At 43.0% G+C, this 23,208-nt stretch overlaps 1 protein-coding gene across 4 annotated transcripts in view; it reads right to left on the bottom strand.

Moving 5' to 3' along the window:
- Nucleotides 1–23,208, bottom strand: part of LOC106587286 (protein BEAN1) — a 44,521-nt gene that overhangs the window by 12,475 nt on the left and 8,838 nt on the right. For 2 of the 4 annotated variants that reach the window (XM_045708601.1, XM_045708602.1), the window contains 3 exons: nt 6,083–6,297; nt 5,620–5,817; nt 4,634–4,775 (listed from right to left, as the gene is read on the bottom strand). In XM_045708601.1, coding sequence (XP_045564557.1) covers nt 4,634–4,775; nt 5,620–5,817; nt 6,083–6,125 — 383 coding nt within the window. In that variant the 5' untranslated portion in view covers nt 6,126–6,297. The remainder of the gene's footprint in view (nt 1–4,633; nt 4,776–5,619; nt 5,818–6,082; nt 6,298–23,208) is intronic. The other 2 variants (XM_014175524.2, XM_014175525.2) reach the window with 1 other exon arrangement.

The raw sequence follows: 23,208 nt of genomic DNA, 5'->3' as shown, positions 1-23,208 counted from the left end.
GCACAGGACTTTCTTAGATGTTGCTGTGACACTGCAAAGATCAACACCGGTTTTGACAATCTGGTTATCATTAACATATGTCTCATTAAAGGACAAGCTATCAACAACCAGGTGTTGGCATTTAGCGCAGAACAAAGACTTGTGTTTTTCATGTGAAGAGACACGATCGGCTAAACCTCCTCTTCCTCTTCCTCTCACTCGTGCCCACTCAATCTCTCTCTTGTAAGCCTTGTTTATACCTGGCGCTAACATGCATCCTGTGTCCTGATCTTGTCCACATTCTGACTGTGCCCACATTTTCAGATATACATCTACACACGGTATTTAAATGTCTCTTATCCATCCACTGTGTCCAAATTCTGACCAGATATCTTGGTCCCTCCCTGTATGCAAATTATTTGACAGATGTTATTTAAAAAAATACATGTATTTATTGATTTTAAGACACATTGATGTCATAAGTCAATGTTGCCACTTGACTGATGATTTTAGAAGGCAGGATAATGGTGATTTAAATGGTTTCACTGTCCAGATGCATCTACACTAAGATATCGAGACATGCCTGACTACCTCCGGAGTTGGTCAGGAAGACCTGATCACAATCCGTCTTTTAATCTTCTACACCTGTCTAAAAATGTGGGCACAATCAGAATGTGGACAAGATCAGGACAAAAGACGCATGTTAGAACCAGTTATAAATGGGGCTTTAGCCTATGTTTACATACTGTATGTAACCTACAGGTTTATCTGATAGAAAAGGCCATTGAAAAAATGAGGCAGGACATTACTTTCTATACAGAAATTGAGCAGATTGATATAACGCCAAACTGACTTACACACCATTCAGTGACATTAATAGCCCTGTCTACGGCATGTTATATTCCATATTTTTCATAATTTGTTGTTGAACAGGAAAGGGCCTGATGTTTCAGATGGCTCCTCTGGAGGGAGAGGTAATTTCACCCTCTTTAGAGGCCCCTCACAGGGCCGTACACAGGGGCCGCCGCACTAATGGAACTGTCATATAAATGCAAATAACATTGTGACTCTGTGAAACAAACCTTGAAGGGCAAGCAGGCAGAATTGAGCCGGATAAACAAGCCACGCGCGTGCGTGTGTTCGCACACACACACACACACACACACACACACACACACACACACACACACACACACACACACCTGGAGTCCTGAGCGGCAGGTAGCCTAGCGTTTAGGAGTGTTGGGCCAGTAACCGACTAGGTAAAAAAAATCTATCTATGTGTCCTTGAGCAAGGCACTTAACTCTAATTGTTTCAGGGTCGCCGTCAATAATGAATGACCTGTGCTCTGACCCCACTCTCCGAAGGTGTTAAAGTGTGATATGCAAAAAATTGATTTCCAATTCACATGTGCGAATTGGAAATGTAAGCACCCACCTAATTATCTTATCTCATCTTATACCTGAGGGAGGGGAGGGAAAGGTGGGTGGCTTCAAACCAAACCCACAGAGTAGTCTGTCCATCTACAACAGTTACAGAAAGGTTGCATTTCATCTCGGGTTTGTTTTCTATCTTCATTCTGATATACACGGGGTCATTCCAAGATAGTGAAATCATCAGGAGCAGTTTAGGATGTAATGACAGCCCAGTAGTCAGTAAGCAGGTGTAGTGTCAGCCAGGGATCAGAGTGGAGATGATGTGGTGGAGGCTGGCAGGATGTCTAGACCTGCAGATTGAGCCTGTGGAGGTTTAGAGGACCGTCAGGATTAAGCCTCATCCTCCTCCTATGTAATCCAACCACAGTGAGGAAAGAGTGCATTAACTAGACTCTAGCACACTGAACCTAAACAGGGAATAAAGAACTGCTTCGTAGCCTACCCTCTCTCTGTGAGGAAACAACTTTTTGTTTATTTTATCTTTATTTTATCAGCGAGTCATACTGAGACCAAGGTCTCTTTTACAAATGAGCCCTGAATTACAGAAATTACAGAAAATACACACATCAAAATATAAATACAAAATGTAAGCAGAAAGAAAGAAAAACACATTCATCAGTAATACGGTCCTCAATCAGCTTTCTGAATTGCCCTAGAGGCACCAAAACATCACATTTAAGAACATTTGGTAGATTGTTCCACCTATAAGGTGCAAAAAAAACTAAAAGCTGATTTATATAACTCAGTAGAGACCAAAGGAATTTCCAGAGTTAGCCATCCCTGTGTCTAAAGTTTAGTAATCATGTTAGGTACAGTGGGAGTTTTTGTAAAAGGGCTTTATATATGAAAACATAGCAATGTATCAACCTACGGGACATCAAAGAGTCAACCAATTTTCTGGTTAGAGAATGCAGTGATGAGTACTAAAACTGTACGTGGTTGCAAAGGGCATCAGTGTCTTAACAGCGCGATTTGCCAAGGCAGGATACTCTGAGCACAGCCCAATCCAGAAATCTGGCAGTGGCTTCTGATTAAATTCAATTTTCACAGAACCGCTTGTTGCAATTTCGATGAGACTCTTGTTCAGATATCGGTAAGTGGACTGGAGGCAGGGCATGAAAGGGATAACGAATCCATGTGTTTGTGTCATCCATTTCGGGAAAGTACCTGCGTAATTGCGCACCCAACTCACTCAGGTGCTTCGCTATATCACATTTGACATTGTCCGTAAGCTTGAGCTCATTTGCACACCAAAAAATCATACAATGATGGAAAAACCTGTGTGTTGTCCGTGTTAATACAGACAGAGAAGAGCTCCAACTTCTTAATCATAGCCTCAATTTTGTCCCACACATTTTTATTCTCAGTTTCTTAACTAAGTCATCAATAAAAGGCAGCTTTTCATCTCAAAATGCCCAGATATTTGTAAGCAGGGACACGATCAATATGGACACCATCCAAAGTACATATGTTTAAATCATCAGAATTGTTTTTATGCACCCTAGAGAACAACATTTACTTAGTTTTACCTGCATTCAATACTCATTTCATAAAGTTATTGTAATACAATGAAGGTAGACTGTAGTTCAGGTAGAGCCTGGTCAACCGTGGGACAAAAGCATACACAACAGTATCATTGGCATACAAGTGCAGGTTACAATTTTTTGCAGACAAGTCAATATTATTAATGTAAACAGTAAAAAGTACAGGACCCAGAATTGACCCCTGCGGGACACCTTTTGTATGTCCAGAAAACCTGATTTAACACCATCAGTACCCCCGACACATTGAGTTCTATCTGTCAAGTAATTTTTAAACCAACTGTCAAGACTGGTGCTCAAGACTGGTGCTCATTTTGTTACACTTAACCTAAGGCGATCCTCTCCTCTCATTGAGAGAGGTAGTGAGAAACAGTGTTTATTGTGCCATGTATTACAATCAATGTATTCTAGACTCTCATTTCTTTAACCTTCTTTTATCAGCTGGCATTATCACAAGTGTCTTTAGAAAGGATGGCAGACCAAACTGCAAGAGAGAGGAATACGGCTGAATTATTAAAGACTCCAATTAGCTGGGCTGCCATTTAGATCAAACACACCGGGCGTCTTTCACCGCAAAGCAGTGGCATTTACCAGCAGCACCAGAAGCTTGTTCAGGGAGCGAAGCAGGCTGTGCGCCGGGCGGTGAGTTTAGAGTAGAGGCGGAGCACCCAGCCATGAAAGAGTTGAGCTGTGCAACAGTACTCTAATGAACGACTTGACACAACAGCATGGTTCAACTCAACCTCAGAGAGGTTACCGAGGCCTGACCTAACTCAGCAAGCATGCAGGAGAACTGAATTGTAAGGCTGGTGTGTTAGTGGAGTCTTCTTTTCCCTCTCTCTCTCTTCCTCTCTTTCTCATATCTCTCCTACTCTTTCTGTCTTCTTACTGTATGTCTTCAAAGACTACACTAGGAGGGTAGAGGACAGCCATCTTGGCAAATCTAAACTAAAAAGGCTTTCAAAAGCATCTTCAAGCACAATCCCCACAACTGTTTGCTGCTGATAAAGTGAGCATGGCTTACAGCACAGTTATGATTATATACAGTATCATTTAGCAGACGCTTTTATCCAAAGTGCATACATTTTACATACGGGTGGTCCCAGGAATTGAACCCACTATCCTGGCATTGCAAGCACTGTGATCTACTAATTGAGCTAGAGAACCACAGTTATCGCATGGAAACTGGAATGCAAATGAAATACATATTTTATATATTCCAAAACCCTATACATTTCAATCATATAATCATAAGAGTGCACTAAGTACAGAAAGCCCCATCATAGCAACTATGGCTCTCCACTATGGTGGATGATAATGTGATCTTCAGATTGATTAGAGAGCTCTTAACCACTTCTCACATCTACTCCTTACTACAGCTCTCCATTCCTCAGCCCATCCCTCCATTCCATTACCTTGTCCCTTCACAATGGTCCTGCTTCATTATCATAGTCAGATCCTAACACACACACACGCACACACGCACCCTGGGGATCACCCAGAGGTAACCCTCCATAGTGGTGATCATTACTCATCCATAATTTTTCACAATGTATGACGATAACAGCAAATACACCATCACAAAACTCCCTTTATCTAGCCATAATGATAACCAAAGGAATGAATAGGATCGTAATGCCATTTGGGTGGTAATACAGTAGAGTTAAATGACTTACTGAGGCGGGGAGTCTGGATACATCACATTGACTTGTGATAGAGTCTCCACGTAGGAGTCAAAGTCAAACGCTGGAGGGAACTCCTCGATACACGTTGACCTCAGCTCCCCGATGGAGCCGCCGTACGAAAAGCCATCCGGAGCTGTGGAGAGGCAGGGCAGTCTAATACAACACTAACGAACACAATAGCTTTTTTCTCCGTGAACTATAGCACACGGTCAGGATTGTAAATACGCTCTGTGTTCAGTTCAACTGAATTATATATCTCATGGTTTAGGGATCCTACTTTGAACTGAATAAGCAGATTTACAGTAAAAATTTATTTTTGCAGTCTATCTGCACTGTTTTTACACTGGAGCAGTCAGAATATTTTATGAAATATAAGGCTAAGGGCATGTGGCTCCTTGAAGATAGAGGGGCTGTGATTGAAGCCAGTGTGATATAATCTGGGTATATCAGCCTTTGGCCAGGCAGAGGGAGAATGGGGCCGCATCCTCACACAAAGGATGCTCTTTGAGCTTTTTGTGCTGTCTCTGTGTGGACTGACAATGGGACCCAGTCCATTGGGCCAAGTGGCCATCCACAGACATGGCTTTGGCTGTGTGTGTGATTCAGTTTGGTGCAATATTTTGTTATTTTCCCATTCCGTTATCAACCCCACAGGCAGAGTGTGGTCCCTTTAGATGAGGTTTCAAGAGAAGAGCACTGGTTGGTTTAAATGCCAGCTCTGGAGAATGCCAAATGTGGCATATTAATGCCATGAGGGTGAAATGTGTTCATTGGAAGACTGAACTGGATATCTTCTACTGATTCAGCTCTGGGAAAAGTAGCATAGAAAATTCATGGCCATACATTTTGTCCCAGGGATTTGTAAATAAGACCTATGAAACCACTTTCAACTGAAAACGGATAAACTAAAGCTTCTAAATGAACGGGCCTCTAACACACCTACTGGCCTCATCGATGGACAACGCTCTGTAACTCACCATAGCTGGCCCGCAGGTGGGGGTTGCGCAGACGGCTGTCTTTGCGCAGGCTGCCCACGATGATGGTAACGCAGGACAGGAAGAGCACCAGGCCGATGACGATGCCAGCCACCACCAGCGGTGACACCAGCAGGCTGGCCTCGCTGCCCCCATCACGGCAGTCTGGGTACTCATGGGCACTGCTCTGGTTCGAGCTCACTGCACAGACCACAGACCACAGGTGGGGCCCAGCCACAGAAAAGAGAAAGCAGGGAAGAATGGAATAAAAGAGGGACAGTGTGGAGAGAAGGAAGAGGGGGGAAGAGGGAGGTGATAGAGAGAAGAAAGCGGTGAGAGAATTAGAGAAAGTAGAGAGAGAGAAAAAAAACACATTCAAACCCTTTGTGTCAATGTCAATGTGAGACGTTGTCCATGACCCTACGGAGAGAAACATGTAAGCTGATATTTCTCATCATACACATACCTCTCTGTGGACCGCAGGTCAGGAACACTCCCAAGATTTTCATTCCTCAGCGGAGGAATAGATTCTCAAGTCTGCAGTGTTTAATATTTAATCCTCAACCCGTTAGAATTTTTAAATACACGGGGTGGAACTCTTTCATGTCAGCTCAGGAGGCAGAAACCCAACTTCAGCCATTAGTGGCACTTCTCAAATCCCCTTGACCCTTTTCATCAGAACTAGAGGGAAACCAAAATAAGCGCACACAACATAAATAAAATGTACTCAAATAACACCACACAGCTAGTGACACAGACAGATTCAACATCCAAGTGCAAGCCGAGATAATACTAGCTGCCGTGCTATCTTTGCCACACTTGGAATCCGAAAATCTTTTTGGGGGCCATCAACAGGAGACAAGAAATCTAATCAATTTATTTATGAGGAGGCCGTTGTCTAAATGCTAATCATATTAGTCTCTATTCATCTCTTCCCTGCTGAGGAATTCCTGCCATAATTGAGGTTATAAAATATTTGTGTTGATCACAATCAATGTTAATCTTTTAATCCACAGTGAGCATTGTGTGTTGATTTGAAGATCTAGCAGAGTAGTCTACTGCGTCATGCTGTTTATGTGTCGGTATACAGTGCATTCGGAAAGTATTCAGACCCATTGACTTTTTCCACATTTTGTTACATTACAGCCTTATTCTAAAATGGATGAAATTGTTTTTTCCCCTCATCAAGCTACACACAATATCCCATAAGGACAAAGCGAAAACAGTTTTTTAGACATTTTTGCTCATTTATAAAAACAATTTAAGAAAATGAAATGTCACATTTACTTAAGTATTCAGACCCTTTACTCAGTACTTTGTTTAAGCACCTTTGGCAGCGGTTACAGCCTCGCGTCTTCTTGGGTATGACGCTACAAGCTTGGCACACCTGTATTTGGGGAGTTTCTCCCATTCTTCTCTGCAGATCCTCTTAAGCTCTGTCAGGTTGGATGGGGAGAGTTGCTGCACAGCTATTTTCAGGTCCCTTCAGAGATGTTCAATCGGGTTCAAGTCCGGGCTCTGGCTGGGCCACTCAAGGTCATTCAGAGACTTCTCCCGAAGCCACTCCTGCATTGTCTTGGCTGTGTGCTTAGGGTCGTTGTACTGATGGAAGGTGAACCTTCACCCCAGTCTGAGGTCCTGAGTGCTCTGGAGCAGGTTTTCATCAAGGATCTCTCTGTATTTTGCTCCATTCCTTGCCTCAATCCTGACTAGTCTCTCAGTCCCTGCTGCTGAAAAACATCTGCATAGCATGATGCTGCCACCACCATGCTTCACCGTAGGGATGGTGCCAGGTTTCTTCCAGACGTGACGCTTTGCATTCAGGCCAAAGAGTTCAATCTTGGTTTCATCAGACCAGAGAATCTTGTTTCTCATGGTCTGAGTCTTTGGGTGTCTTCTGGCAAACTCCAAGCGGGCTGTCATGTGCCTTTTACTGAGGAGTGGCTTCCGTCTCGCCACTCTACCATAAAGGCCTAATTGGTGGAGTGCTGCAGAGATCTGCAAAGACGGTTGTCCTTCTGGAAGGTTCTCCCATCTCCACAGAGGAACTCTAGAGCTCTGTCAGAGTGACCATTGGGTTCTTGGTCACCTCCCTGACCAATGCCCTTCTCCCCTGACTGCTCAGTAGCCCTAGGAAGAGTCTTGGTGGTTCCAAACTTCTTCCATTTAAGAATGATGGAGGCCACTGTGTTCTTGGGGACCTTCAATGCTGCAGACATATTTTGGTACCCTTCCACAGATATGTGCCTTGACACAATCCTGTTTCGGAGCTCTACTGACAATTCCTTTGACTTCATGGCTTGGTTTTTGCTCTGGCATGCACTAACTGTGGGACCTTAAATAGACAGGTGTGTGCCTTTCCAAATCATGTCCAATCAAATGAATTTACCACAGGTGGACTCTTATCAAGTTGTAGAAACATCTCAAGGATGTTCAATGGAAACAGGATGCACCTGAGCTCAATTTCGAGTCTGATAGCAAAGGGTCTGAATACTTATGTAAATAAGGTATTTCTGTTTTTGCTTTGTCATTATCGGGTATGGTGTGTAGATTGCTGAGGATTTTTATTTTATTTAATCCATTTTCAAATAAGGCTGTAACGTAACAAAATGTGGAAAAAGTGAAGGGTTCTGAATACTTTCCAAAGGCACTGTAGCTGCCTGCATCCCTGCAGTGGCCACACAGCAAACCAGGAACATTCCCACAACATTATATTCCCATTAAATTCTAGTTAGGAAGATAACATCCCAAAAACATTCAAATAATGTTAATGATATCAAAATGTTTTTTTAAAAATGTTTTATGAAATATCTTTGGAATGTTCTAACATTCACTAAAATGTTGTGCACAACATCTGTAACAGCCACCACAGAACTTTACCCTAATGTTCTTATTAGATTTCCAGGTTATGTAATAACAACATTTGTTTTGGGAACGTTCTTGCAACATCAGGTGAATGTTTTATACAAACATTGTATAATCATCAGCACAACTGGACAGTTTTTGTGTTATTATAACTTTTGGGGAAACCTATTGAATGTTCTGGGAACATTCAAAGAACCAATTTAGTTTGCTGGGCATCCTGATTGGCTAGTGGGCACATTGACATCATTGCAACGATGCTATCAAAACAAGGCACTACTTGCAGCTCCTCTCCTGTCGCTCTGGGAGTGAACTAGCTATGCAAATCTAATGATTCCACAGGCTGTGTCTTACACTACAGAACCAAAAATGAACACATTTCTTAAATTGATTAATACATTGATAGATTGATTTGGGGGAAATTCCATCCGAGGGTTTCTCCTCCTAATTGAAAGGAGATGTGAAGTTATCCTACTGGTAATAGATATACAGTGTCTGTGGTGTGTCAAAATAAAGTCCAGTCTTCCATTAATACTGATCTGGAACAAGTCTGAGGTCAGTGTTAATGCAGAGAAAGGTCTGAGGGCAATAAAGGGCGATATCACAGTGTAGGTTAATGGGATTATTCTACAGGGCAACTCATTATGGTTATATATGATTCACGGGACTGCTTACACAATGCTTTCTCAGGACTCTTTTCCCCGAGCTGATGCTTTATGAAGATTGGTTTAATCTAAAAGAAGGCAGCCGGGAACATAAACGAGCAGAGAGCAGAGACATCAAAATCAATCACTAGATCAGTGATGCATTGAAATAACACACTATTGAATAATAACTGTATTATTTGATATGATATCTGATTGAGAGAGAGAGGGAGAGAGAGAAAAAGAGAGAGCGAGAGATACATATATATATACGGTTTGATATTTCTAAAGGCATCAAGTCAAAGCCTCACTCTGAAAAAAAGGCAACTCTTGTTGTGTATCAAGCATCTGGGCATGGTTAGCATTTTTCTTAATTTAGTGTGATTCTTCACTGCCCAAAACAGTGATGCTAATTAGCCTTTGCTCTGTCATTAAGAGGCCTTTTAGAAACATAATGTGAGCAAACCTCCGCTGTTGCTCTTCATGAATCTCACATACTGGAGAGGGCCATGACTGTGCCAAATAGTTAAGAGTCGGATTATAGTTTGTTGTTTAAGTAATTCACCTGCTAAACTCCTAGTTGACACCATGTACCTACCAATTGGTAGTAGTGATTGGTAGTCCTGATACAGTATGTGCTGAATTCAGCAGTATGGGTTCAGTCCTACTATCCAGTAAGTGATGCATTTTGTAGTGCTGTGCCTGTAAAGACATCTCTGAGAGCACCACCAGCAGCAGAGTGCCACATGGCCATGTTTCCAGGGCCCAGTGCTGTAGCCAATGCACCATGGATGCCTTGGGTCATCCAGCTGGCTGTGCTTCACATTGGGAGACACATGTCTGGGACGTCATATTGCCCATGTGCATGATACAGGATGTGCTGTGGAGGATTCTCCAGAGAATGTCTTAGGTGAAGCTGGGTTTGTTTGTATGTGTGTGTGAGAGTGAGTGAGTGAGTGAGTGAGTGAGTGAGAGAGCGAAAGAGAACGAAAGAAAGAGAGCAAGTGTGTACGTAAGTGCGCGTGTCTGCTGTTGAGTTGAGTGAATGGCATATTGTCAGGGCCTGGGTCTACGGAGCACTTTGATTGTATTTGATTGCTGCTCCTCCATGCAGCAGTAAGTCTTGTTGACCTTCTCCAAACCTGCCCTTGGGCCCCTGACACAGGACCTCACAGAGAGCACACAGCCAGCCCGCTCAACGCAGAGTGTCACACCAGTCCAGAACACCAGGACTACGTACTGTATATAATCAATGTACCCTCTCTCCCTCACTCTCTTAATCTCTTCCTCAATTTCTCATATTTTTATGAAAGAACATATCCTCCCCTTTTCTCGATCACTCCCGTTTCATCCTTATTTCTTCAACTTTGCATTGGTGTTGAACACACCATTCCCTTTCCATTCTCTTTCTCATCCACCCTCCCTTTCTCCCACGGGACTCATTCCAGTTTTGTACCACAGATTACAATAATTATAGCCCACATTTAGTCCAAACGTCCTTTCCTCATGCTCAGATAATACTGCTAACAGTGGTAGTCTGTCCCCTTGTGCCTTTGTGTTTATATGACAGTTGTGTACTCCCTGGTCAAGATTCATAAGATTAGAAAGCATTTCTCACTGTCTTTATGTTCGCTCCCATAAGACTCCACTCCTATCCTGCCACCCCTGCCCTGTCTTTCTGTTGAACATTAAACAGACCCATCGATAAAGCTCCCTGTGATTTAAATTCACAATATCATTCCGTTCCTCCTCAAGTGCTTTGTAATCCAGACAAAGCCAAGTAGTACACCCACACACTATATATTTCTCATAGGACTTTGGTGTTCTCAAACAGTCTACTGTATGATGGTATCAACCTCAATATGATAACTCCGGGAATATGAACGGCAGTGCGTGAGTGTGATTGTGTGAGAGAGAGGAACAGACAGAGAGAAAAAGAGAGAGCGAGAGAGAGAGAGAGAGAGAGAGAATGAGAGAGTGCGTGTGTGTGAGGAGAGGCACAGGGAGCGAGAGAGAGCGGGAGAGGTGATTGTTATAAATTGTGTCTGTGTGATGTTTGTGCGCCCTGTGGGGTTAGCAGGCCTGGCCCCAGCTGCAGAGAGAGTGGGAGAAGAAAACCGAGCGAGGGCATCTTTCCTGGCACATTATTCTGGTTAGACAGAGGAACTCGGAGGCTTTACTCTCAGGAGATGCTAGAATAAAGAAGTGTTGAACAGCATCGCTGCTATAGGAGCGTAATATAAAACAGTGGGATACGAACCAAACAATATTAAATGACACATAACCAGCATCTCTATCTCTCTCAGAGGAGAGATCGGATAACACAAATAAACAAGTCTATGAAATCTTATGAAGTTCATTTTTCCCCTCGAATGACAGATTTAAGATATGATAACCACAACTTCGGTGTGAATTCAGTGTGATTTTTTATGTTTTAACACAGAAGACGAACCATAGCTAATTAACACATCTTCAGCACCAACCCAAGCGGGTGCTGATCATTCTTTAACACATGGCACGTCGCTGTGAGGAAGTGTTTTGCAGATTTTTTTGGGTCAATTCTTTATAAGCCAATTCCCGCTTTACCGGGTAGCCATTTGAACATATTTATTACATATCACATTGGTATGTACAACCTTGTGAGAAGAAGTCTAATGCAGTTTCTCGTGTTCAATATGTTGACGCTAGGCTGATTCAGTGGGACATGACAAACATGTAACAGCGGAAGTTATTCAGTACACACAGGAGGTTCCTGTATGACCTCAATACAAGACAATCACTCTAATGCCTGTGTTGTCCTGACATGTACGGTACATACCAAGGCCACATCCAGTGCATCAGTTGGCCACATGCTTGTCTACCCATGTGAAACCTTGTTGGATCGAAGGTGACTATTATGATACTGATAGATGATGACAGGGTCTGCTTTAAATAGTCTATAGACTCTATACAAGCGAGAGGGACCATAACATTGAGACGTCAGTCTGATCCTGAGAGGATGTCTGGATGTGTTTCGGTAACTGTTAAATAAAGGTTAAAAAAATGATTTTTTAAATCTATAAAATTGTACTGAAGATGACTGCACTATGAATACGTATCCGGGACATCCATCACTGAGTACATTGTGCAGGTGATAACCTGTGTGGTCTATGGTGATGGTCACTGGGCCAGTAGGGAATGCAGAGTGAGGAGAAGATGAAGGCTGTCGTATTACATGTGTATTACCCAGAGGTACATGGTTATGTGGAGAGAGAGTAAAACACGTTGATACGGCCCTATAGAACGAGGGGTGATAAGGACTCCTCTGCCTGCATTCAACGATAACAGTCCTCCCTGACGTTGTGGGCATTCTCTCAAGGTGACGAGGAAAACAAATGTCACCGTGCATGCCTCTAGAAGATTAACCTATTGTATGCCAGAGAAGAGCAGAGATATTTTGCAGATGCCTGATTTCTGCTCTGACCTCAAGGATATCTACATTTATTTATTTCATTTCTGAAATATAACAGCATTAAAAAGAAGAAAATATCTAGCTCTACATCCACCTTTTACAATATGTATTGGTATTATGAATGAAAAGGACTATGAGAGTATTTTTGACTTAAATCAGCAATCCCCATAGGCTTCAATAACAACAAAATCCTAACTTCATCTCCAAAGACGAAGGTATCCTCTGAGCAGGAAATAAACAACTCTGGGACTGGAAGACAGGCTGATATCCCAGGCAAGAACAATGACTACCACTATGTGGCAGTTCCGTGTCTTACGTCACACAAGACTTGCTACCTCCTACAAGCAACACATGATCCACCACGGGACTCCCATTCACACAGATTTGTCACTTGATTTAATAGGTGACACAACTCTTTGCTTATTTCCCTGAGTGTGTCTCCTGTGGCACGGGTAGGGTTGCGAAGATAGCGTTAGTTTACCAAAGCTACCAGAATCTTCAGTAATTTCGGTAATTTACAGAAAGTCTATGACAATCTATTGTAACTTTGGTAATTTATAGTTCAATAACTTAAAAAATGTTTTTATTCATATTTGGTATACATTTTTTTTAGTTCCATATTGTCCATGAGTTTCTAGTTGATAGACCACATGGTCCAAGAGAAAATAGCTCGAAAATAGCGCGAAAATAACTAATGAAAAAAGCATTAAATCAACAATGGCATTATTTTCAATTAACTCTGCAACTCTTCCAACTGTTGATGACACTGCCACCAGTTTGAAGGCAAAACAGTGACAACAAACTGACATAGTAAAATAAAAAAAGTGTGTGAAAAAACATACAAAGGACATTTCATGCTGAAACCCTCATATTTACCACCAATGATATTCACTAAGGTGATGGTTTATATTTAGGATAATGTTTAACAGCTTTGTCATCCCCCCCCAAAAAATATTTCATACATTTTACAGGTGATAAGGCCACACAGAGGGCCAGAGATAATTACAGACACCTGTACAAATCTGAAGTACCAAAAAGGGCCACTAGATGTCTAGCGATAGATTACATAAAATCCTTGAAAGATACCACAATTCTGGTAGTTTACTTGTAAAATGTGAAAGTTTGCAGTAATATAACTTCCCGTTGCAACCCTAAGCATGGGGATAACAGAAGCGACAGGCAGGGACACACACACAATTTCCCTCTTCTATTAACAAGAAAACATGTCAGATGTCCACAGCGCTTACCAAAAGACTGCAACATATGAGAAGAAGAAGAGGGGAAAAAAAGACAGGCAAATAAAGAAGAGTGAGAGAAGAGGAGAGGACTGTGGAGGGGACGAGTGAAAGGACTGCCGGGTCTCTGCCGGGTGACAGCTTTTCTCCTCTCATCACAAATGTGTTCCTTCAATGCCATGAGGGGGTGAGCGGAAGTCTTATGAAGGCAGACACTGGGAAGAAATGGCCATGTATGACGAGTCTGAGGGATGGACAGCACTGCGTGGAAAAGCACCACAGACTGTTAGAAATGCTTTCCCGCAATCCATTCTTCTAATGTAAGGTAGAGCCTGCTTCATTGAGCAGAAATCGATCTTAGCCACACTACAAAGCACACACTGCAGTAGCTCGCGCTTCAAAAAGCCAACATGTAGTTTACTTACAAAACAACCAATAGTAAAGGGAGTGCCACTGGTACACCTTGAAGTGTTGCTAAGTGACACCAGGGATAATTGGAAACACAATACAGGTGTACTAGTAACATTCCATGCCCTTTTTTGAAAAGTACAAACTAGACCAAAGACATAGCAGTTCACTCATGGTGCATTTCCAAAAAGGATTTACCCCCAATGTTTTACACAAAAAGGCTCAGGCTTCTCTGTTTCCATCTATGCGGGCCGGCACCCGTGTCTCACTGGGCCATGGCTCCGGCGGACCTGCTCTCACTTAGGGCCAAAGCCAGGCTACTGGTACTTTTCTGCTGGCATTTACTTAACAATGGCTAACTGTGAACTTTAACACCTTCTCACAAAGCAACTGTTTGGATTATGCAGAGGTTGTTGATTCTGCTCTTCCTACTGTCAGCCCTAGCTATGGAAACACAATGTCCCTAGTATAACATAATAGAGCTGGTATTGCCAGGGACGTCACGATACAATATTATCACGATACTTAAGTGCTGATACGATATTTATTGTGATACTGTGATTTTATTGCGATTTAATGTTCCAAACATATTGCTCACCATATGTCTGCTGCAGACGGACAAGAGAGAAACATGGGAAAACAAGTTTTGATCAGTCATGGAGTGTTGAAAACAAATTGGCTCCCTATTTAAAAAGAAGATGAAGAACAAGCTATGAAGGAAAAATACTAGAGTTTTGGTGCAGCCAACTAGCGCAAAAATAATATTGCGATATTGTCAAAAAGATATGATACAATATATCTTCAAAAATAATATCTCCAAACATGTAACTGTACAGATTTTTCCCCCCATCACAATAACATAAGGGTGTATGACTAGTGTAACACTGGGGTTACAGTCTAAAGCAGAAACATGGGCTCCCGAGTGACACAGCGGTCTAAGGCACTGCATCTCAGTGCTTGAGGTGTCACTACACACATCCTGGTTTGATTCCAGGCTGTATTACAACCGGATGTGATTGGGAGTCCCAGAGGGTGGCGCACAATCTGCCCAGCGTGTCACGTCCTGGCCAGTATAAGGGTTAATTGTTATTGTAGTTTGGTCAGGACGTGGCAGAGGGTATTTGTTTTATGTGGTCCGGGGTGGTGTTTTGGTAAAAGGGTGTTTCCGGGTTTTTGGTTTAGGGTCTATGTTTATGTATTTCTATGTGTAGTCTAGTAAGTGTGTTTCTATGTAGAGTTAATTGGGGTGGACTTCCAATTGAAGGCAGCTGTGTGGTGTTGCCTTTGATTGGAAGTCCTATATTAGTTGGGTGTGTTTGTGGGAAATTGTTCTGTGTTTAGCCTTGTGCCTTGCCAGACTGTCTGTGGATCGTTCGGTCTCTTGTTTGTTGTTTTTGGTGTTCATTTTGATTTAATAAATGTCCAAAATGAACAAACACAGTCCTGCTGCATTTTGGTCCTCCTTCACCGACGATAGCCGTGACACAGCGTCGTCTGGATTTAGCTGGTGTAGGCCATCATAGTAAATAAGAATATGTTCTTAACTGACATAGTAAAATAAAGGTAAATAAATAAATATATAAAATTAAGGAAAAAAATCTTGGCTGCTTCTCCCCACAAAGTGTTTTTCTTCAGGATGTGGTTCTGTTGATGACAAAGGAAGGGCTGTACATGTAGTACTGTCTCTGTCTCTCTGGTCTGTTTGTGAGTTTAGCAGCAGCAGATCAGTTCAGTCGGCAGGCGCTAAGTAGATGGCTTCCGGTTGTATTGAGCAAACGTCAGGTCTGATTCTGGGCCCTTGGTTGAGGTAGTCATTAAGCAGTCATGTCAAATCACCAGTGGAGTGAGGAAGGATGTCCGGATCCCAGGCCTGACACGAAGCCTCTCGCTCCTCTACCAGTCACCTACTGCCAGACCAGGCAGCCAGGAGGTGGGTATGATTCTCACACAGGGGCTCATGGGTAATTTATGAGCAGGGCACTGCAGGCTTTGACACATGAAAGCAGAAATTCAGGAGCCTCTTCTCAATTTACATCAACAACATAGCTCAGGCAGTAGGAAGCTTTCTCATCCATTTATATGCAGATGATACAGTCTTATACTCGGCTGGCCCCTCCACGGATTTTGTGTTAAACCCTTTACAACAAAGCTTTCTTAGTGTCCAGCAAGCTTTCTCTGCCCTAAACCTTGTTCTGAACACCTCCAAAACAAAGGTCATGTGGTTTGGTAAGAAGAATGCCCCTCTCCCCACAGGTGTGATTACTACCTCTGAGGGTTTAGAGCTCATACAAGTACTTGGGAGTATGGCTAGATGGTACACTGTCCTTCTCTCAGCAAATATCAAAGCTGCAGGCTAAGGTTCAAATTTGGTTTCCTCTATTGTAATCACTCATCTTTCACCCCAGCTGCCAAACTAACCCTGATTCAGATGACCATCCTACCCATGCTAGATTATGTAGACGTAATTTATAGATCAGCTAGATGTTCTTTACCATTCGGCCAACAGATTTGCCACCAATGCTCCTTATATGACACATCACTGCATTCTATACTCCTCTATAAACTGGTCATCTCTGTATACACGTCGCAAGACCCACTGGTTGATGCTTATTTATAAAACCCTCTTAGGCCTCACTCCCCCCTATCTGAGAGATCTACTGCAGCCCTCATCCTCCACATACAACACCCGTTCTGCCAGTCACATTCTGTTAAAGGTCCCCAAAGCACAAACATCCCTGGGTCGCTCCTCTTTTCAGTTTGCTGCAGCTAGCGACTGGAATGAGCTGCAACAAACACTCAAACTGGACAGTTTTATCTACATCTCTTCATTCAAAGACTCAATCATGGACACGCTTACTGACAGTTGTGACTGCTTCGTGTGATGTATTGTTGTCTCTACCTTCTTGCCCTTGTGCTGATGTCTGTGTCCAATAATGTTTGTACCATGTTTTGTGCTGCTACCGTGTTGTGGTGCTGTCATGTTGTTGTCATGTTGTGTTGCTACCATGCTGTGTTGTCATGTGTTGCTGCCATGCTGTTGTTGTATTAGGTCTCTCTTTATGTAGTGTTGTGGTGTCTATCTTGTCGCGATGTGTGTTTTGTCCTATATTCATATTTTTTTTCTTTTTTTATCCCAGCCGCTGTCCCCGCAGGAGGCCTTTTGCCTTTTGGTAGGCCGTCATTGTAAAAAAAGAATTTGTTCTTAACTGACTACATTTTTTTTTACCAGATACTGTATCTACAGTGGAAAGCACACTCACAGTTCAGTTCACAAAAGCATATTGTGATTCAATGTTCCAAACATATTGCTCCAAAAGAGAGTCGCATACTCCCTGTAACTCTCATACTCACAAAGATGTTGGATCTTAATTTGACCAGTTTCGCCGGAGGACTAAAATAATCCTGCAGGAGGATTTGATTATTCTCAAAAAAGTTAAACGTTCTCACATTCTATTTTCATAGGCTACCTTAGGCTATAGTTTAGGATACACCTCTATGTCGTAGACCAATATCTATCTTGTGTTATTATTAAGTTACACTGAACAAAAATATGAACGCAACATGTAAAGTGTTGGTCCCATGTTTCATGAGCTGAAATAAAATATACCAGAAATGTTCCAATAACACAAAAAGCTTATTTCTCTCAAATTATGTGCACAAATTTGTTTACGTCCCTGTTAGTGAGCATTTCTCCTTTGCCAAGATAATTCATTCACCTGACAGGTGTAGCATGTCAAGAACCTGATTAAACAGCATGATCATTACACAGGTGCATTTGTGCTGGGGACAATAAAAGGCCACTCAAAAATGTGCAGTTTTGTCACACAATACAATGCCACAGATGTCTGAAGTTGTGAGGGCGTGTACAATTGGCATGCTGATTGCAGGAATGTCCCCCAGAGCTGTTGCCAGATAATTGAATGTTCATTTCTCTACTATAAGCCGACTCCTATGTAGTTTTAGAGAATTTGACAGTACGTCCAACCGGCCTCGCGACCGCCTGACCACGTGTATGGCGTCATGTGGGCGAGCGGTTTGCTGATCTCAACGTTGTGAACAGAGTGCCCTATGGTGGCGGTTGGGTTATTGTATGGGCAGGCATAAGCTACGGACAACGAACACAATTTAATTTTATCGATGGCAATTTGAATGCACAGAGATGCCGTGACAAGATCCTGAGGCCCATTATCATGCAATTCATCCGCCGCCATCACCTCATGTTTCAGCATGATAATGCACGGCTCCATGTCAGAAGGATCTGTACACAATTCCTGGAAGCTGAAAATGTCCCAGTTCTTCCATGGCCTGCACGCTCACCAGACATGTCACCCATTCAGCATGTTTGGGATGCTCTGGATCGACGTGTACAACTGCGTGTTCCAGATCCCGCCAATATCCAGCAACTTTGCAGAGCTATTGAAGAGGAGTGGGACAACATTCTGGTCACACCAGATACACTACTTACTGGTTTTCTGATCACGACCCTAACTTATTTTAAAGGTATCTGTGACCAACAGATATGCATCTGTATTCACAGTCATGTGAAATCCATAGATTAGGGCCTAATGAATTCATTTCAATTGACTGATTTCCTTAAATGAGCTCAGTAAAATCATTGAAATTGTTGTATGTTGAGTCTTTTTGTTCAGGATATATAAAACTACGGTTGTTGATGTATATGGCCGAATTTCAGATACATTTTTGTACATTTGAATGTCGCAGTAGCAGGACCTACAGTAGTAGGGCATTTATTCTGTCTGGTGCGTTTGAGCGAGTGAGAAAGAAAGAGAACTGCTGGTTTTCTGTGAATGTATTTATCACGAGACTCATTTGAATTTCCTGAGGTGCAGGGAAATACTCAGCCACAACAGAGTGATCAAATTAAGATACTATATCTTTACTACACCTGTTTATACATACTAGAGTAAGAACATACCACACATACTAGCCAAGCCATGCCAGGTCCATATTTTACAGCTTCTGTGTGTGATAATATCTTGTAATTTCACCCGTTGCCTGCATATTACTAGTGGGTGGTAAGAAGTCATCCGCACACCCTGTGGTAGACAGACTCAGTTGGCTGGCTGGCTGGTTGATGGATGGGTTATAATGGATCTGATAGTCGCAGTGATGTTCCCTCCTTTCACATTCAGTGTTAAAAGGAGCCTCCAGGGCTGAGATGTCACTGTTGCTCCCTGACTGTGACTTGGGATGGGACTGCTGTTACTGGGCAGTCTGTCAGCCATGCAGCCATCTCCACAGCAACACTCCCAAATCAATTTAGCATGAGACTGATTCAGCGGCTCAAGGTCATCCTGCAGCACAGCCATCAGAATCAGGCTGGAGTCTGGATGACATGACAGCTGCTGACCAGGCCAGGGCACACTGTGACTGCACAGAGCAACAGCTCCAGGGGGACAAATACTAACACACAATCCCACACGCTCTCTTTCTCTCTCTCCCTCTCCCCCTCCTTTACACTCTCTTTCTCATCTCTCTCCCTCCCCCATCTCGCTCTCTCTTTCTCATCTCTCTTTCTCATCGCTCTCCCTCCCCATCTCTCACTCTTTCTCCCCCTCTCTTTTTCATCTCTCTCTCTCTCTCTCTCTCTCTCTATTTCTAATTTTCTCTCGCTCACACACAAACTCAACCAAATACGACCCACAGACAAATTAACTGTACACAAAAACAGAGCTATGAAGAAATAGGAACAAACACACGTGTACCCAGCTCTGCTACCGTCAGCCCCTGTATTCAATGTGACAAAGACAGCAAACCACAGCGTGCTTTACGTTTTACACAATACATGTTGTGACCCATTTCCTGCCTACTGCATGGTCCTGGCTGTTTTTCTGGTTGTAAGACAAAGCATCAGAGATCTGATTCTAAAGCCCAGAGGCTGGCGTAAAAAGGAGAGCAAGCAATCCACAGAACAGCAAAAACTCAATAAATCAGTCTTTTCCACAACGGCCCTGTCACACCTTCAATCATACGACATCCCAACCACAGGAGGCCGGTCGCACCTTAATTGGATAAGATGGGCTCATAGTAATGGCTGGAACGGAATCAATGGAATGGTATTGAACATATCGGACACGTGGTTTCCATGTGTTTGATACCATTCCATTCACTCCATTCCAGCCATTATTATGAGCCGTCCTCCCCTCAGCAGCCTCCTGTGATCCCAACTGATATGCATGAAAGAGATAGACAGCAGTGGCCCCTATTTTGCAAAGACACATTAACTATTCAGTTTATTCTATTGAAACAGTTCATTGAGATTACAGGTGATACAAAACAGTAACATCTGCCTGGAACAACAAATGAACTGTATCTGTCTCAGAGATGCGACCTAATACTGCATCTGGGCACAATGCCCTTTATAAGACAGCCTCCTTCACAGCATAACACCATCCACAATATTATACATGAAGGGAAGTTGGATATGACTGGATGTGGGTCACAGAGCCGTGGAGGGGGAATGAATATCTGGGTCAAACTGGATCATAGAGGCTTAAGTCTCTGTGCATTCTGGCTCACCTATTAATACACCACAGAAGGGTTGGCACAGATGATCACTATTATACCAGTGTTCTTCCTCATCCAACCCTTCACCTTCACCAGAAGGTGCGTGGTTGTTGTGTACGGTGTGCGTGCATGCGTGCGTATGTGTGTGATGTCGCGGCATCACCATAGTTCACTATTCTAGATCCATTAACCCAATCCCATCAGTCAACATCACCGCAACAGAATTAGAGTCAGAGGAATTAGGTCTTTGCATATTTCACATTAGATACATGATGAATCCTAAAATAGATATTTTTGCTCATCTGCCTGGCAGCAGTTTGAAATTACTCAAAATCCCTACCCCATTTCTGCTGGACTGGACACTTTTCAGAAGAATAGTGTTTGAAAAGGGGAAAATCCCCCTTAACAGACAATAATACATAGAGCCATCACAGATACATGTTGAGCACTGAGCCATTGAAACAGTGGAGCCCTGTAGATCTGCCATTGATTCACCAATTCAGATATTAACGGTGTTGAAAATAAAGCGTCTGACCATTCCCTTGAGGCTGCCATGGTGAAAACAAGAAAATTAAACGTGATTAGTTTGTCTCCCATTGAGGTGGAGGTGTGACAGTGCTCCTATCCCAGAGGTCCAGACACCATCAGTCTAAAGTGGCTTAATGGGGTTAGGTATGAATGAGTCATTTCCTGTACAAATCTAGGGCCAAACCTGGCTGGGACTGTCCCTCTTGCAACAGTAACATCACAGGAGCAGCAGCATGACGCAACAGCTACAGGAAATGATTCTAACTCAAATTAGGGGAAGAGCTAGGTCATGTCGTAAAATGGAAGATTTCAATTCAGAACAAATTGTTATCATTACAAGTGGGTTATCTAACAGTGGCAGGTATTGGCTCACCAAAACACAGCGACCAGGGAAGAACTTGTAGAATGAAAGTTGATGCCTTTTGATTCTATTAATTCAATAGAATATTACGAGATTAAATCATTGACTGGCTGTGCCTCTCTCCAGCGTGCCTGGCTTTACAAGGGGATATTGAAGAAGAAAATGCACTGTCCTCTTGAGTTTGGTTAGCCTCCGCCTTTATTTCCATTCATATTGTGGATTATTCAGCCTCTGTGGATTTAGGCAAAGGAAGCTGCTTCACTCCAAGCTGTTGTGGAAACTGTCAGGAAGATATGAAATGGTGAAAAGTGCATAAGTCTGGCAGAACTGACATCCGCTACGCCATAATTGGCTGAGACTTAGAGGTGTCTGAGAGCACAGGGATCCTGTCCTTATCCAGCTCTGCCAGAGGCTCCAGCCGGTGGGAAACTTCATACGGAGATCCTTCCAAGGGGGATCCATGGAAAGACGAATTAGACAACCGAACCCCGAAAGGGAGTGAGTGAATAATTGAGCTGCACTCATTCTGGATCAGACCATTTTGGATTGTCCGTGGCTGCCAGCAAGCTACACATCTACAGAGTTCCTCAGGGGACCAGGTTTACTGTGATGCCATGCTAGAGACAGAAAGGGGCGGGATGGGGGACAGGCTTTGGTTATCATGATTATCCATGTGATTCAAGTGAGCTCTGAAGAACAGTTGATTACTGCAGGCACACAAAGCCTCTTTGAAAGGTTTTCAGAGTGAATGACCTCCAGCGGTGGTGCTCAAGGTCATACGACATTCAACATTAGCCGATGAGATACAACATCGCTTCTTGATCAGGACTATAGTATATTTGAAATTCACTGTTATTAAAGTATGTGTGTATAGTCAACTTTTTCCCAAATTCGACAACCACGGTCCTAAAACACTGTCGAGGACAGTAAGCAGCCCATGACTTCACTGCACTTTATCCCTCTAAGATAATTATACACTTTGGGTGGAGGGGCGGCCATTTAAAGAGAGCTCTCCCCATGTCAGTTAACCCAGATTAGAGGAGTACCAGGGATAAACCTGCATGTATGGGCCATGGCTGCTGCCCCTCCCAAACAAACAGACAGCCAGGGTATGGGGTGGCAGGTAGCCTAGTGGTTAGAGCATTGGGCCAGTAAAATAAAGGTTGCTAGAACGAATCCCCTAGCTGACAAGGTAAAAATCAGATGTTCTGCCCCTGAACAAGGCAGTTAACCCACTGTTCCTAGGCTGTCATTGTAAATAAGAATATGTTCTTAACTGACTTGCCTAGTTAATTAAAGGTTAAAAATAAATAAATAAATGAGTCCTGGCCCTGCATTATCCAGACCTCTGAGTTTAGTGGGTCAGGAGGGCCCATTTCAGTGGGATTTGGCTGCTTTGATTCCACTTGCTGGCACACTGAGCCCACAGGATGAGGCTGCACTGCAGCCTCTTAATCTGGTTATAGTGGCTCCAATAACCCCAGCTTCTAGTTGATGTAATAACCCCCGATCCCTCCTACTGTATCTGCCCTGACTTTTCAACTGATGGGAAGACAGAGGTCCATACCTAACATA

Source organism: Salmo salar, chromosome ssa26, assembly GCF_905237065.1.
Source record: "Salmo salar chromosome ssa26, Ssal_v3.1, whole genome shotgun sequence".
Taxonomy (NCBI): Eukaryota; Metazoa; Chordata; class Actinopteri; order Salmoniformes; family Salmonidae; genus Salmo; species Salmo salar.
This window is presented reverse-complemented; position numbering and strand designations above follow the sequence as displayed.